Source organism: Macrosteles quadrilineatus, unplaced genomic scaffold (assembly GCF_028750875.1).
Source record: "Macrosteles quadrilineatus isolate MER2022 unplaced genomic scaffold, UCM_ALF_1.0 Scaffold_5__1_contigs__length_97177068, whole genome shotgun sequence".
Taxonomy (NCBI): domain Eukaryota; kingdom Metazoa; phylum Arthropoda; class Insecta; order Hemiptera; family Cicadellidae; genus Macrosteles; species Macrosteles quadrilineatus.
This window is the reverse complement of record NW_026542598.1, coordinates 79,427,102-79,445,099: the sequence shown is the minus strand read 5'-3', so window position 1 is coordinate 79,445,099 and position 17,998 is coordinate 79,427,102. Positions and strand designations below refer to the sequence as shown.

General features: G+C 35.7%; 1 protein-coding gene across 1 annotated transcript; it reads left to right on the top strand.

Moving 5' to 3' along the window:
* Positions 1 to 599: 599 nt before the first annotated feature.
* LOC128995717 (dnaJ homolog subfamily C member 22) lies at positions 600 to 15,470 on the top strand. Its single transcript, XM_054420734.1, has 10 exons — positions 600 to 1,015; positions 2,227 to 2,374; positions 3,136 to 3,337; positions 4,882 to 4,981; positions 6,742 to 6,909; positions 8,488 to 8,692; positions 10,331 to 10,394; positions 11,029 to 11,128; positions 12,923 to 13,090; positions 14,669 to 15,470. The coding sequence occupies exons 1-10, from the start codon at positions 776 to 778 to the stop codon at positions 14,873 to 14,875; spliced, it is 1,602 nt and encodes a 533-aa protein (XP_054276709.1). The 5' UTR covers positions 600 to 775; the 3' UTR covers positions 14,876 to 15,470.
* The last annotated feature ends 2,528 nt before the right edge of the window (positions 15,471 to 17,998 follow it).

Here is a 17,998-nt window from a genome sequence, read left to right as displayed (position 1 = left end):
GTGGTGATGTGAACATTATCACCTGATAATCTTTATTATGTCCTTTAGCCATTGCACTAAAACACGCTCAAAGCAGTTCTCCTCAAGCAGCCTCCTATAATATCAATTTGAAGCCTGTTGAGTGTTGAACATCTTCAACGCCAAGTCCGGGAAGTGCTTTGATTGTCTATGGTTTTATTTATAACACTGCCTTTAAAACCAATTTCAACCCTTTTTTTTACTTCAGGAGACAATTTTACCTATATTTCATAACCGACAGCCTTGATTAAGAGGATATCTGGACAGCATTGCATTAAGAGGGACGGGGCGTTATAGTTGCGTTATGCATAGTCACATGACATGGGAGTTGATGGGGGGGTTTAACAATTATTACGAAAACCATGTTACGTAATATTCGAACAATCCCTAATGGGATTAGGAGCTATGATACCAACCAAGACACCAGCTGTTCTTTAGAAATATAAAAAAGACACAACAAAAAAAGATAAAACCAAACAGCTGATTTGAGGTACACGACAAACGACGACGTATGAACAGCTCAGTGCGTATGAATGGACTAAACAAACAAGCAAAGTGTCAAATTTCCATTCCAACCTCCTCAGCTAGCTGGTGGTATCAGCCAAACTTATGGACGGGGACGGATGTACCGTTATCTGAAAGTGTTACGCGGGTTCACTAACCTACTTACCTGTTGATCCTCATTCTGTAGGGGCCGGCCTAGCAACAGGAATCAGTACATTTTATTGTTTTCTAGATATTTTCTGTAGTATCTAAGATGGCTAAGAAAAGTATGCTTCTAACCTATTTGTTGTGGCTAGTTGGTGGTGTTTTTGGTTTACATCATTTTTATTTGGGAAGAGATATTCAAGCTTTTCTTTGGTGGTGTACATTAGGAGGTTATTTCGGTTTTGGATGGCTGAGAGACATTTTTTACATCCCATCTTATGTTGCAGCCGCAAATCAAGAACCAGAATTTGTAAACAAGTTTGTTTCTTCATTAAAATCGAATCCCAAGGTAGGTGTGTTTTAAAATTTAACTATTAAGCCTAGGATTTGTGAGATAATTTTTTTATGAGTGTTTTGAGGCATGCCGCTTTAACATAAATTCTACATACCGGTACTATGGTTGCCAGTTGTTGTAGCCTAGCGTGCTGAGAATGTTTCCTCAACAGGATAACTTTTTGGAGACGAGTGACTTAATAAGCCCTACTCCTCGTCCCTGGCTTTCAGTGTTTACGTCAAATGTATTTTGATACCTGCTGCAAGAAAGCCATAAGTTAATAATGGTTTGTGGCCTAAGTTAGGCTGAAAAATCTTGGCTAGGCCTTACACCTTACTATCTAACTTACACATTTCTATCTCTACTAAAACAAATCATCTTGGGACAATAGACAATTCGCTAAAGGACATAATAAAGATTATCAGGTGATAATATTCACATCACCATATCTATCTATTACATAAACACGTTAACAAATGCTACTACCACAAATCCACCATTATAAACTGCCATAGATAACAAATTCTTGCCCAATACGATAAGTAAACAGTGTTGGCAACATGCGTTTGTGAAAATTCCTGTGGGCCTGTCAGACTGTGGTTTCGGTAAAAGTGTTAAAGTGGGGAATGATTGCCCTTCACAAGGGTGGGTCAGCTCGACTCAACAACTTAGACAAATCTGTGCAATTTTTATGAAGAAATGGCTTTGTGTTTCTGCCTCTTTGTTTTTATTTATGCATAAATATAGGTAGTATTTTATTTAGTCCTAAAAGAATTAATACAATCCATTTGCTACTGATATATTTTATGACATATTGTAAGTTATCTAGAAATACTTTTTTAAACAAGGATCTATAACTTACTTAACAATAGCCTACAACAAATTTAAGAATATTCTATCTTGATAAACGTGTAAGCCTAGGCCTAGGTAGGCTAAGTTTCAGTATAGTACCTATCTGTAGTTGTTGCAAAACTGTAGCTGTGTAAATATTAATAGTTGTCTATAGTTTTGTCGATTAATTAGAATCATGGTTAAAGCTGCAGCTGCTTTCTATAAAATGACCTCTGCAAATCTAGCCTAAGTTAATATTGATCAATTAACTTACTTAGCTTCACAGATAACTGTGGACCTGCATGAATTCAGTTTTAGTCCTAGAATCTAGTTAAATTTTTAGCGCTAAAATATCATGTTGTAATGTAACTGAATTTTTCCTCGTCCTTTTTCAGCCTCCGTTTTCCTCATTTCGATTCTGCGGAATGGTAATGATGGGCTACTTCTGGGGATCTGTCATCGGCATGTCTATACCAGAAGATGATGTTGTTGGTTATAGTCTGAAGTGGTTAGAAATCTTTACTCCATTGGCTATTGCTCTTGGTAAGTAAGTCTATAAAAGTAAGCTTAGTTTTGTTTTTGTAGGAACTAATTCCCCCTCTCTCAAAAACTTGTTCACTTTTCCAATGAACTGGTTGAAACACTAATGTTACAAAAGGATAATTGAAACTTTTAAACCACTGAAAGGCAGATTCCAATCAGGCTCCACAGTTACTTATAGACAGTTTGTGATAAATTAGGCGGAAAACAAAAAGCTGAATATGATGTTTTTACTCCAAACTATCGTTTATCTACTGGGGGGGGGGGGGGGGGGGGTGGTCATTCATTGGGTGCTCTCATCCTAGTGAATCAAGTCTGAGATGATTTCTGCTTATCAGTGTTTCTTTAGTTGAGGGTTTGAGTGCTGGTACCCACCCACTCACTGGTTTGGGTTGGTGATGGTAGTGAGCACGTTTCTGCAATTATGTACTAATTGTCATTGGGCTATCAAATTGCTAAATACTAGGTAACAAAAGATTGCCTTTTGGTAGTAACAAGACCAGTGTTTAGACTGTTCGCTTACGAAAATAAATATAAATATGGCGTGGATGGACATGAAATAAAAAGTACTAGCATAAATATTGAAAAGGACGATTGTACTTACCGGTACAGTATAATAAATCTAATGAAAATTACTTGTTAAGGTCCCTAAAATCTGTAATTTTTTGGGGGTTTTTTAAACCCGATTTTTATTTGGCAAGTACTGTAAACACCATGAAATAACAACAAATTAATGAAGAATAATGTTGGTAACTCTGTAACAGGAGTGTGGGCGGTTGGCAACATTGGTAACGAGGAGGGTTCTGTGTGGTGGCCGCTGGCAGCTGCTTACGCACTCTACCCCCTCTACTGGCAAAACAACACTGATCTCTCGTTCACCACGATGGTCATCATGTCAGCCTTCGCGTTTGACGTCAAAGCCAAAAAGTGGAGAAGAAGAGTAAAGGCACCAAAGAGTTTACCAAAGTAGGTACAATTGTTGTAGCTTTATGGAAAGCCATAAAGGTTGACAAATTCAACTAGTACCAATCTTTTTTTGATTGATGGTTTGCCGAGTGTGCTGTTTTTTTTTTCATTCTTTGCATGGTAAGTTTTGGGTCACATTAAGTATGTATTTCCTTTTCTATTATATGATGTTGAAGGAATTGTTTTATTCATAAATCTTAATGTATATTTTATAATGTACTAGAATTTGACGTTTTCCAATGACTTGTGTATTGTAAGTTCCAAAGGAAATAAATTGGTCTTATGTCTAAAATATAGGTCTACCTTTTAATTGTTGTAATTCAGTATATTCGGATCTCATTAAAATTGAAAATAAATTCAGCCATGTCATTCAGCCATTGGCCATTGTTCATTTCAGCCATTTTGGTTTCAGTCATGTGTTTTAATCATTGGACGAGTTTTTGATGCATAAAATTAAATTGCTGGTTATTTTAAATCTAATTTTGCCCTATTTAAAAATTAATTTTCTTGCTTTTTTCCAGCAGAAATTATGTACTGTAATTTAGATTTGGTAATGTTTTTTTTTTACATTTATATTGCAGGTGTAAAAACAGATATCAGTTGTTACCATTATATAGGGTGTCCCTAAACCCTCTACCGACCTTTTAGGGCATGATTTCTGGACCATACACAAACCAAAATATCATATTACAAATTTCCAAAACTTGACAGTCATTTGTTTTTTAACACGTTGACTGCGCATGCCGACTTTATTCGGCGTCGCCAGTGCTCCCAGGTGGCGCGCGCCGACAAGAGTCGGCACCAGACCAACAGAAATATATTGAGTCAGTGTGAGCTTAGCCTCAGACGGAGACGTTATAATCGTTGCCAGCCTGCCAGCTTAGAATGCGAGCTTTACTTTGGTGTAGGTTGGTACTAAAATTTCCCGTAAAATCCTGTCTGGCAATGCTTTTGTCCCGGTTTCAGGGATTTTTTTCTTTTCAACCCACATTACAAAGGCACTGGATACGGATCCGTGCAGTGCTGCTACCTTTGGGTGTTTCAGTGAACTACATCCACTTGCGGGGTAACGCAGCACAGTCACCAATACTCTTTTGTGATTCGTCAGACTGAAATATTTGAATGCCAATTGCGTTCGCTGATTCGGTTGCGCGCCACTGGGGAGCGCCTGTATAGTCGGCACGCGCAGTCAACGTGTTAATGCATGATCCATTTTATGGTTTTGCATGGATCATACCTTAAAAGTCAGTAGAGAGTCCGGGGATACCCAGTAGGTACTAGGTTCCCGTTCATAGGCCTTTTATCACCAAGTATGAGATGTCAAATTTGTCAACCAGGACAAAAACTAATAATATGTAGTACCTAGTACCAACGGTTCACTCCCTGCCTCCTTTCTAATCAGGACGGCTTGAGTTAATTGATTCTTGCTTTTAAATTCTGATTGAATAAAAACAAAATAGCCTGATAAAAATAAGGTTATCAATTTTGTTGTGGAAATTAAACCATTATTGAATAAAAACTCATGTTTATCTTGATCTGCTCAGACGATTGACCATTCTGCTGATCTGCGGGCTGATATACTTCTCTCTGTGGGGAAGCTACTTCTACTTCAATGCCAAACTTCATGACTCTGATGGAGAAGAGGTATGTGAAGTATTTGATTGTTTATTAATCAGTTTTATTTCTTAAATTAAAATTAAAGTTAACGATTCAAGTTTTGATCAAATGGGTGGATTCTTTGCTAGCTCTATGCATTCTGCATGCAGAGCTTTGTTACTGACTGATATCAGCAGTTTTTTTTTGCCAGAATGATTGAAGTCTAATGACCAAGCACAGCTGGACCCAGTTTCAAACCATCAAAGAGCTACTGATTTTTCTCGTGTCAGGGTTGAACCATTCACTCGATCAGTTCTTTGATACAGCGATACCCATCTGAGTGTATATTTTAAGTTGAATATGAACTAGTTGTTCAACAGTGCAAGAATACTCAGGCTAATGGTATCGTAATGGTCTCAAAATCTACACTAAAACAGTACACTATGGATTATACAGGGCAATCTCAATCATTATAATTGCTTATTTTAATTTAAGTCTCGTGTGTATTTGCATAAATTGTGTGGTAGGATAAAAAATAGCTTTATCCTAATGCAAACATCTATAATGAGAAGTAAAAGATTAACCCAGTAAAAAAGTAAACAAACAAACTATAAATAAAAACAAATGTAATAGCTGATGCATCTTCAATATTTTTAATCTAATTAAATACACCTCTTTAATTGGGATTTGTGTTGTAAAGTGAGTCTCAATAAATAAAAAGTACCATTAAGTTTTAAATGTATCGCCAACACGCTCTCAATCCTGCAAGGCTATCTATATCCTTGTTATCACCAAACAGCTGATCCCCCAACCCCTTATCTTGTTTCTTCTCCAGATGAGTCGAAGACGGCAAGCTGCGGGAGGTGTTCGTGTCGGTCCGTGTCTCTTTCTCAGGCTTATTGCCAAAACCATTTTCTTTATTTTTCTCCTTAGGGTGTTGCCGTCTCCAAGCAATTGGTAAAATTGTGTTGTCTTGTCACTAGACATACCGTCTAGATTAGTTCTCTAAAGTGAGCGATATAGTTCCCTAAGCCGTAAAAATCTGTGCCTGATTTTCTATGGGGACATGTCTTGAAAGGCTAACTTCTGATGTGAGCAGGAGTATCCAATCCTACTGAGGGCTAGGAATCTGGGTACCCAGGTAATTGCAAAACACAATAGCAAATCCCCCCTCCCTCACGTGTCATTAGAAGCTAGGAATAGGACAGCTATTTCAAATATTTTAATTACTGCAGACCTAATAACATTTTTTTTTTTTTTTTTTTTTTTTAGGAGGACGCTAGGCACGAGCCTGGGATTGTTTTTCACATTACTTCAGACTAGACCTAGGGGTTGCGGCATTATCACTTAGATAAAATCCATTGGTGACTTGGCGGGGATCGAACCCGGGACCTCAGGGACTGAAGTCCCGCGCTCTAACCACTACGCCAGCTCGCTCCCCAAGCCTAATAACCTTATAACATTATAATAACACCTAATAACACTAATACCATTACAGTACATTGTCCATAAGCCAAACCGCCTATTATTTTCTGGCTAGAATAATTAGGCTGGTCCTTCACATTTATTTCTACCATTGGCAAAACAGTCAATTTAATATCGAAGGACTCTCAGCGGGAATTTGCACCCCGACACTTTCTAAAGAAAATATAATAAATATTTCCCCCTCACCAAACATATACTGACTTTTTAGGGTTAAACTGCGAACCTTTTGATTGTTTGACTAGCTCTATATCCACAGCAAGTTTAAAATGCTATGATAGAATTGAACAATGAACACCCACAATACAAAGTTTTTTCTGTTGAAGGTTCCAGTGCGAGAAGCCATTTACCACTTTTTCCGCTCACCGTGGTGGGCAGATTTCAAGACTTCCTTGTACAACACATGGCAGTTTGCCAAACACAATGGTTGGATGGCCACATGGAACCTCATCATAGACTTGGGCGATCCGTACGGGGAAACCAACGCATTCCAGGTAAAATCGGTTTTAATGCACAAAACTACTGCCAGGGTGTTGGGTTTACGAGTACATTGTAGTGGACTGATGGATCTGATCAATCGCTGAGCGAGCTAAGACTTTGTCTCTTTGTGCAGGAAATAACACTGTATGTTGAAGGTTCGAATTCTGATTATCCCTTCAGGGAGTTAAACACTTTCAAGCCTAAGCCTGTTTTAATAATGTTAAAAACAACTTTGCAAGAACTTAACGTTTATCAGTATTGTAAGTGTGGTAAACCAATAGATGCTCGCAATATTTCAATACATCAATCGCCGAGCAGATGATATTATCAAGATTTTTTGACTTGGCAATGAGACAGCACCGTATACCAAAGGTTCAAATCTCGATTATTTGTTGAATAAATACAATGTATATTTAACCTGGAAAGATCTGGAATATTTGCGAAATTTATGTGATATTTTTGATTGTCGCTCAAATTTGTAAACCGTTGTCTTTCAACAAACAAGATTGCTTTCAGGATAACAGGTTTTTACTCTAACCAATATTATTTGAATTAATTCACTGTCATATTCTTATCTTTGAAATTATTGGCGAGATCTATTTTATGTATATCTATGACCAAATAAATATTGTCTACCATCAATATAACAGGAGCGCTGGGATCAAGATGTTCACACTTGAGCATGATTTAAAACAGACATTCTTGTGGATTGAATACAATTGTATGTGTTTACCATCTAGTAGGGCTATTTGAGTACAAAACAGTGTACAATCTTTGTTGTCAAACATTTTCAAAATTTTTTTACCATTACAAACTTGGTCTTCAGGGTAAGCACTGCAGTTTTAAACTTATAACAAAATCTGAAATATATTGCGGTGTCTAGTGCTACTGACGCATTCTTGCTAGACAGCTGCTCCAGTTAACACGTTCAGTGCGGCAGGCATTCAAACAGGCACTCGCCAATGGCGAAGCCCCCGCGGCACCGTAACAGCAAACGCAATTGGCATTCAAATATTTCAATCTGACGAATAACAAAAGAGCAGCGGTGATTGTACTACGTTACCCCGAGGTTGGACATAGTTCCCTAAACACCCAAAGGTAGAAGCACTGCCTGGATCAGTAGTCAGTGGCTTTGTAATGTGGCTTGAAGAGAGAAAATCCCTGAAACCGGGACAAAAGCATTGTCAGACAGGATTTTTCAGGAAATTTTAGTACCAACCGACACCAAAATAAAGCTCACATTCTAAGCTACGATTTTAACATTCCCCGGCAATGGCTGAGCTCATACTGAACTAATGTAGTGGGGGTTGCGCAACTACATCAATTGATGTAGGCCGATAGGAGCGCTCGTGGTGCGACAACATCAATTGATGTAGTCAGCACTGAACGTGTTAACTGCTCCTATGATAGCTGCCTGTAACAAAGTCGAATGTCAGCTTTAACTTTTTATTCGATGCCTGTAACACATCCTGAAAACCAAGTCTGTAGTGTTAGTGTTAATATTAATAATAATAAAGTGGCTGTGGAATCCTTATTTTCCATATTTGCCATCTGTAAAATACTATCCTCAAACAACTTTCATTCTCCGCCAGGTACTAAACTTATCATCCAGCGCCAACCAGACGGAAATCAACACAACTTGTAGAATGCTGAAGGTTAAGTTTCATCCAGACAAAGTGAAAGATCCGGCAGACAAACAAGCAGCGCAGGAAAAGTTTTACGAAGTCCAACAAGCTTGCGAGACGCTGTCCAAGAGTGAGGCGAGACGCAAGCGTCGCAATAAGAAGTCTGAACTGTGAACGACTTAAAAACACTTGTAACTAAATCTATTTTTATACTATTGAATACTGTATTTGAAATTGACATTTTGACAATACAAACTGGATTTGATGTGATGCTTATATCTAGGTTGTGATTTGGTTTTTTTAGTTAAATTTTACTCTTAGACATTTTGTGTTTTGTTTTTGGCTTTGCTTTTAATGTACTGTTTGCCGTCCGCTTATGCATCACTATCAAAGCAGATAGATTTGTGTTTTTGTTTAAATTGACTTTGTATTAACCTATGCAAAATCATTTGTTCTGTATATCTTAAAGAGAATTTTACTGTTAACCCTACATTCCAAATCCAAATACAAAGATACATTCCAGTTATAATATATTCTTTATGAAACAGAATTTGGTACATGTTATCATGATAAAATGTAAATGTTTCTATTCACACTAAATAAATAGTTAGTTAAAAGTATACTAATTAGAATTTAAAAAATAGTTACATCTTGTACAAATTGATTTGGTTATCACTCTTTTAATTGTACTTAACTTGCTCTTGAGTACAATTCACAATTTCTTTCCAAAACTAGTAACTATAACAAGCACAAAGAATAATTAAGAAATTGTTAATTAATATATTTTTATTGTATGCATCGAGAACTTAACTTTTAAGTCTTGTCTTAAATTTTGTACCATTACTGCGATCTTTAGTAACACCATTGTACTTAATATTCTTCTTTTAACCTTGTTAAACCTCTTTAACCTGATTATAAACTGTTTTATTTTAAAAGTTTATTCTTAAACCTAGGCAGCATTTACATTTATTTTAATTTTTTACTTTTTGTGTATCAATAGAAATGTGATGATTTATCTGTAGACGCTTTTAAAATACTGTACCTAGAAAATGAATTTAGGTTTTTGATTTTACACTTGCTCACTATACATTGCCACTAAAAATTAGGTGTTAGACTGATAATACTATAAATACTGTATCTGACGATACAATAATCAACAGTATTACAGCTACAATTGCCCAAAATATTGTTAATATTATATTTTATATCTCTGTGATAATACTGAATATATAGTGTGTACCACTATTGTTTTCAATACTGATTACTTTTGTGTTAGATTTAGGAGTTCCTATGAATATTTAAATGGTTACAATAGCATTTTTATATACTTTACACTGAAGCATCACTGTTGGCTCAACTTAAAATATGTAGTAACTATTTATTTTGTGTGGGAGTTATAAATTTCTGTTATTATATCTGACTTGTTATTATTGAATCTATATATTTCCAAACATTTAACGTCTTTTGAAATGATTAGTTGATGACCAAAAGAAGACATGCTTTAAGTATCAGATATCTGAATGTTTATGTATATGAAATATTTACTTCAAACATTTTATATTTTTTTTAATCGAAAGCTGTTAAAATATCATCTTCTTTCTTTTTAATTAAACAATGAAAACATTTTATTTATTTAGTAATATTGTTAACATAGTTACTGTTGATTGTCCTGTTACTTAATTTTGTCTTTCTGTTTGTTTGTATGTATGTAAATAGTGACATTGAAATAAATTATTTATTACCTATAGGCATTTTTCTTTACACAATGCTTACATCTTTGTCTTGCTTTATCTCTAGATAACAATTTCAGATATCTTAAGCCGGCTCCAGATTTGTGCCATTCGCCAAGCACCGAACAGCGACTTGAATCGCAAGTAGTGTAGATAGGGGTTTGTTTATTTGGCAAGCAGCAAATATTCATGCTTGTGTTTTCCCATTCATTGTCAGTATTTTTACACACATCAAAGTGAACGAATATTTTTGCTATTCCCAAAAGAAACAGTTGCTCGGAAAACAAGACATGTGTGTAGGCGTCTTCTTGTTAATCGGCGAATTGCAAGACAACTAGATCGCCGAACGTCAAATATTTCGTGCTTTGCGAATGGGGCATGTCTGGAGCTGGCTTTAGTTGTACTATATGTTTAACATACTCGATTGTAAATTTGTCATCTGTATAAATCGGTTGAAAAAGTGGTACTTTCCTGTTAAAGGGAACATTCATTATTATTGATGATTTTTTCTCGATATATCGATATTAAGAAATTGAAACATATCAGCTGACAACTACGATAAATATTGTTCAGTATCAACAAACAATAATAAAATTAAACTGTTCTAAAAAATAACCTAACATAACCAACCAAACTTGCTGTGTAACATTCCATGTTTAACTTGCCTTTTCTGTTATCAAAAGTAATTTTTAAATAGTACAGCAAGTTTGGTTGGTTATGTTAGGTTAGCTTCAATTCCTTGTTGAATAAAAACTCATGTTTATCTTGATCTGCTCAGACGATTGACTATTCTGCTGATCTGCGGTCTGATATACTTCTCTCTGTGGGGAAGCTACTTCTACTTCAATGCCAAACTTCATGACTCTGATGGAGAAGAGGTATGTGAAGTATTTGATTGTTTACTAATCAGTTTTATTTCATTGATTGAAATTAAGTTAAAGATTCAAGTTTTGATCAAATGGGTAGATTCTTTGCTAGCTCTATGCATTCTGCATGCAGAAGCAAGTGTGATCTGTGTAGCTTTGTTACTGACTAATATCAGCAGTTTTTTTTTTTTTTTTTTTTTTTGCCAGAATGATTGAAGTCTAATGACCAAGCACAGCTGGACCTAGTTTCAAACCATCAAAGAGCTACTGATTTTTCTCAGGTGTCAGGGTTGAACCATTCACTCGATCAGTTCTTTGATACAGCGATGCCCATCTGAGTGTATATTTTAAGTTGAATTCGAACTAGTTGTTCAACAGTGCAAGAATACTTAGGCTAATGGTATCATAATGGTCTCAAAATCTACACTAAAACAGTACACTATGGATTATACAGGACAATCTCAATCATTATAATTGCTTATTTTAATTTAAGTCTCGTGTGTATTTGCATAAATTGTGTGGTAGGATAAAAAATAGCTTTATCCTAATGCAAACATCTATAATGAGAAGTAAAAGATTAACCCAGTAAAAAAGTAAACAAACAAACTATAAATAAAAACAAATGTAATAGCTGATGCATCTTCAATATTTTTAATCTAATTAAATACACCTCTTTAATTGGGATTTGTGTTGTAAAGTGAGTCTCAATAAATAAAAAGTACCATTAAGTTTTAAATGTATCGCCAACACGCTCTCAATCCTGCAAGGCTATCTATATCCTTGTTATCACCAAACAGCTGATCCCCCAACCCCTTATCTTGTTTCTTCTCCAGATGAGTCGAAGACGGCAAGCTGCGGGAGGTGTTCGTGTCGGTCCGTGTCTCTTTCTCAGGCTTATTGCCAAAACCATTTTCTTTATTTTTCTCCTTAGGGTGTTGCCGTCTCCAAGCAATTGGTAAAATTGTGTTGTCTTGTCACTAGACATACCGTCTAGATTAGTTCTCTAAAGTGAGCGATATAGTTCCCTAAGCCGTAAAAATCTGTGCCTGATTTTCTATGGGGACATGTCTTGAAAGGCTAACTTCTGATGTGAGCAGGAGTATCCAATCCTACTGAGGGCTAGGAATCTGGGTACCCAGGTAATTGCAAAACACAATAGCAAATCCCCCCTCCCTCACGTGTCATTAGAAGCTAGGAATAGGACAGCTATTTCAAATATTTTAATTACTGCAGACCTAATAACATTTTTTTTTTTTTTTTTTTTTTTTAGGAGGACGCTAGGCACGAGCCTGGGATTGTTTTTCACATTACTTCAGACTAGACCTAGGGGTTGCGGCATTATCACTTAGATAAAATCCATTGGTGACTTGGCGGGGATCGAACCCGGGACCTCAGGGACTGAAGTCCCGCGCTCTAACCACTACGCCAGCTCGCTCCCCAAGCCTAATAACCTTATAACATTATAATAACACCTAATAACACTAATACCATTACAGTACATTGTCCATAAGCCAAACCGCCTATTATTTTCTGGCTAGAATAATTAGGCTGGTCCTTCACATTTATTTCTACCATTGGCAAAACAGTCAATTTAATATCGAAGGACTCTCAGCGGGAATTTGCACCCCGACACTTTCTAAAGAAAATATAATAAATATTTCCCCCTCACCAAACATATACTGACTTTTTAGGGTTAAACTGCGAACCTTTTGATTGTTTGACTAGCTCTATATCCACAGCAAGTTTAAAATGCTATGATAGAATTGAACAATGAACACCCACAATACAAAGTTTTTTCTGTTGAAGGTTCCAGTGCGAGAAGCCATTTACCACTTTTTCCGCTCACCGTGGTGGGCAGATTTCAAGACTTCCTTGTACAACACATGGCAGTTTGCCAAACACAATGGTTGGATGGCCACATGGAACCTCATCATAGACTTGGGCGATCCGTACGGGGAAACCAACGCATTCCAGGTAAAATCGGTTTTAATGCACAAAACTACTGCCAGGGTGTTGGGTTTACGAGTACATTGTAGTGGACTGATGGATCTGATCAATCGCTGAGCGAGCTAAGACTTTGTCTCTTTGTGCAGGAAATAACACTGTATGTTGAAGGTTCGAATTCTGATTATCCCTTCAGGGAGTTAAACACTTTCAAGCCTAAGCCTGTTTTAATAATGTTAAAAACAACTTTGCAAGAACTTAACGTTTATCAGTATTGTAAGTGTGGTAAACCAATAGATGCTCGCAATATTTCAATACATCAATCGCCGAGCAGATGATATTATCAAGATTTTTTGACTTGGCAATGAGACAGCACCGTATACCAAAGGTTCAAATCTCGATTATTTGTTGAATAAATACAATGTATATTTAACCTGGAAAGATCTGGAATATTTGCGAAATTTATGTGATATTTTTGATTGTCGCTCAAATTTGTAAACCGTTGTCTTTCAACAAACAAGATTGCTTTCAGGATAACAGGTTTTTACTCTAACCAATATTATTTGAATTAATTCACTGTCATATTCTTATCTTTGAAATTATTGGCGAGATCTATTTTATGTATATCTATGACCAAATAAATATTGTCTACCATCAATATAACAGGAGCGCTGGGATCAAGATGTTCACACTTGAGCATGATTTAAAACAGACATTCTTGTGGATTGAATACAATTGTATGTGTTTACCATCTAGTAGGGCTATTTGAGTACAAAACAGTGTACAATCTTTGTTGTCAAACATTTTCAAAATTTTTTTACCATTACAAACTTGGTCTTCAGGGTAAGCACTGCAGTTTTAAACTTATAACAAAATCTGAAATATATTGCGGTGTCTAGTGCTACTGACGCATTCTTGCTAGACAGCTGCTCCAGTTAACACGTTCAGTGCGGCAGGCATTCAAACAGGCACTCGCCAATGGCGAAGCCCCCGCGGCACCGTAACAGCAAACGCAATTGGCATTCAAATATTTCAATCTGACGAATAACAAAAGAGCAGCGGTGATTGTACTACGTTACCCCGAGGTTGGACATAGTTCCCTAAACACCCAAAGGTAGAAGCACTGCCTGGATCAGTAGTCAGTGGCTTTGTAATGTGGCTTGAAGAGAGAAAATCCCTGAAACCGGGACAAAAGCATTGTCAGACAGGATTTTTCAGGAAATTTTAGTACCAACCGACACCAAAATAAAGCTCACATTCTAAGCTACGATTTTAACATTCCCCGGCAATGGCTGAGCTCATACTGAACTAATGTAGTGGGGGTTGCGCAACTACATCAATTGATGTAGGCCGATAGGAGCGCTCGTGGTGCGACAACATCAATTGATGTAGTCAGCACTGAACGTGTTAACTGCTCCTATGATAGCTGCCTGTAACAAAGTCGAATGTCAGCTTTAACTTTTTATTCGATGCCTGTAACACATCCTGAAAACCAAGTCTGTAGTGTTAGTGTTAATATTAATAATAATAAAGTGGCTGTGGAATCCTTATTTTCCATATTTGCCATCTGTAAAATACTATCCTCAAACAACTTTCATTCTCCGCCAGGTACTAAACTTATCATCCAGCGCCAACCAGACGGAAATCAACACAACTTGTAGAATGCTGAAGGTTAAGTTTCATCCAGACAAAGTGAAAGATCCGGCAGACAAACAAGCAGCGCAGGAAAAGTTTTACGAAGTCCAACAAGCTTGCGAGACGCTGTCCAAGAGTGAGGCGAGACGCAAGCGTCGCAATAAGAAGTCTGAACTGTGAACGACTTAAAAACACTTGTAACTAAATCTATTTTTATACTATTGAATACTGTATTTGAAATTGACATTTTGACAATACAAACTGGATTTGATGTGATGCTTATATCTAGGTTGTGATTTGGTTTTTTTAGTTAAATTTTACTCTTAGACATTTTGTGTTTTGTTTTTGGCTTTGCTTTTAATGTACTGTTTGCCGTCCGCTTATGCATCACTATCAAAGCAGATAGATTTGTGTTTTTGTTTAAATTGACTTTGTATTAACCTATGCAAAATCATTTGTTCTGTATATCTTAAAGAGAATTTTACTGTTAACCCTACATTCCAAATCCAAATACAAAGATACATTCCAGTTATAATATATTCTTTATGAAACAGAATTTGGTACATGTTATCATGATAAAATGTAAATGTTTCTATTCACACTAAATAAATAGTTAGTTAAAAGTATACTAATTAGAATTTAAAAAATAGTTACATCTTGTACAAATTGATTTGGTTATCACTCTTTTAATTGTACTTAACTTGCTCTTGAGTACAATTCACAATTTCTTTCCAAAACTAGTAACTATAACAAGCACAAAGAATAATTAAGAAATTGTTAATTAATATATTTTTATTGTATGCATCGAGAACTTAACTTTTAAGTCTTGTCTTAAATTTTGTACCATTACTGCGATCTTTAGTAACACCATTGTACTTAATATTCTTCTTTTAACCTTGTTAAACCTCTTTAACCTGATTATAAACTGTTTTATTTTAAAAGTTTATTCTTAAACCTAGGCAGCATTTACATTTATTTTAATTTTTTACTTTTTGTGTATCAATAGAAATGTGATGATTTATCTGTAGACGCTTTTAAAATACTGTACCTAGAAAATGAATTTAGGTTTTTGATTTTACACTTGCTCACTATACATTGCCACTAAAAATTAGGTGTTAGACTGATAATACTATAAATACTGTATCTGACGATACAATAATCAACAGTATTACAGCTACAATTGCCCAAAATATTGTTAATATTATATTTTATATCTCTGTGATAATACTGAATATATAGTGTGTACCACTATTGTTTTCAATACTGATTACTTTTGTGTTAGATTTAGGAGTTCCTATGAATATTTAAATGGTTACAATAGCATTTTTATATACTTTACACTGAAGCATCACTGTTGGCTCAACTTAAAATATGTAGTAACTATTTATTTTGTGTGGGAGTTATAAATTTCTGTTATTATATCTGACTTGTTATTATTGAATCTATATATTTCCAAACATTTAACGTCTTTTGAAATGATTAGTTGATGACCAAAAGAAGACATGCTTTAAGTATCAGATATCTGAATGTTTATGTATATGAAATATTTACTTCAAACATTTTATATTTTTTTTAATCGAAAGCTGTTAAAATATCATCTTCTTTCTTTTTAATTAAACAATGAAAACATTTTATTTATTTAGTAATATTGTTAACATAGTTACTGTTGATTGTCCTGTTACTTAATTTTGTCTTTCTGTTTGTTTGTATGTATGTAAATAGTGACATTGAAATAAATTATTTATTACCTATAGGCATTTTTCTTTACACAATGCTTACATCTTTGTCTTGCTTTATCTCTAGATAACAATTTCAGATATCTTAAGCCGGCTCCAGATTTGTGCCATTCGCCAAGCACCGAACAGCGACTTGAATCGCAAGTAGTGTAGATAGGGGTTTGTTTATTTGGCAAGCAGCAAATATTCATGCTTGTGTTTTCCCATTCATTGTCAGTATTTTTACACACATCAAAGTGAACGAATATTTTTGCTATTCCCAAAAGAAACAGTTGCTCGGAAAACAAGACATGTGTGTAGGCGTCTTCTTGTTAATCGGCGAATTGCAAGACAACTAGATCGCCGAACGTCAAATATTTCGTGCTTTGCGAATGGGGCATGTCTGGAGCTGGCTTTAGTTGTACTATATGTTTAACATACTCGATTGTAAATTTGTCATCTGTATAAATCGGTTGAAAAAGTGGTACTTTCCTGTTAAAGGGAACATTCATTATTATTGATGATTTTTTCTCGATATATCGATATTAAGAAATTGAAACATATCAGCTGACAACTACGATAAATATTGTTCAGTATCAACAAACAATAATAAAATTAAACTGTTCTAAAAAATAACCTAACATAACCAACCAAACTTGCTGTGTAACATTCCATGTTTAACTTGCCTTTTCTGTTATCAAAAGTAATTTTTAAATAGTACAGCAAGTTTGGTTGGTTATGTTAGGTTAGCTTAGAACAGTTTCATTTCTTAATGCATATAATAGACTATTTTAGCCTAAACAAGATCAGTTGTCAATATGTAATGGATCGGTAAACAAAAATATCGAAAAAATCATCGATAATAATGAATGTTCCCTTTAACAGGAAAGTACCGAAAAAGTTAAGGTTTATTCTGGTAAATATAGAGTGCTTTGTTTTAACTAAAATAACCGCACTGAACCAATATTATTCATTCAGGACTTTTTAATTGTAATAGTTTAAAATAAACCCTATAAAAAGGTTTGATCTGATAACTAAAAGGTATTCGATTGAAAACCTATCATTACATAAAAATGGCTAATCCCATTTTCAAAAGTATTTCACCTTGCCAATCATAAGGCATCTCCATCAAACATTGTTCTTTGGTACCCCCATCAAAGTGGTTGTTGCACGGAGAAGCAAGATACAGAGGAAACATTCAATGGTACCCTTAAGTCGTGTCTAGCACCAGTCGCGTGTGTCTAGTTCAAATTCTATTGGTCGTCACCTTCTGCTCTCCTCTCCTCTCTCGCCATCACATACACATCAAAGTGGTTGTTGCACGGAGAAGCAAGATACAGAGGAAACATTCAATGGTACCCTTAAGTCGTGTCTAGCACCAGTCGCTTGTGTCTAGTTCAAATTCTATTGGTCGTCCCCTTATGCTCTCCTATCCCCTCTTGCCATCACGTACTATTATAGCCCTGACGCTGTAGGAAGAGCCTGTGCGGTTCAACTGCTGCTGTAAACAATAGCCGTTCAGGCTCTTGCTGTCTCGGTACTAGTCTCGCCCCGCTATTCCTGTGCTAAAAGCGCACAGTTGTTCTGT

Coding starts and splice junctions, on each gene's coding strand:
- LOC128995717 (XM_054420734.1), top strand. CDS start 776: ATGGCTAAGAAAAGTATGCTTCTAACCTATTTGTTGTGGCTAGTTGGT. Junction 8,693..10,330: donor CAATAAGAAGTCTGAACTGT/GAACGACTTAAA, acceptor TAACAATTTCAG/ATATCTTAAGCCGGCTCCAG. Junction 13,091..14,668: donor GGGAAACCAACGCATTCCAG/GTAAAATCGGTT, acceptor ATTCTCCGCCAG/GTACTAAACTTATCATCCAG.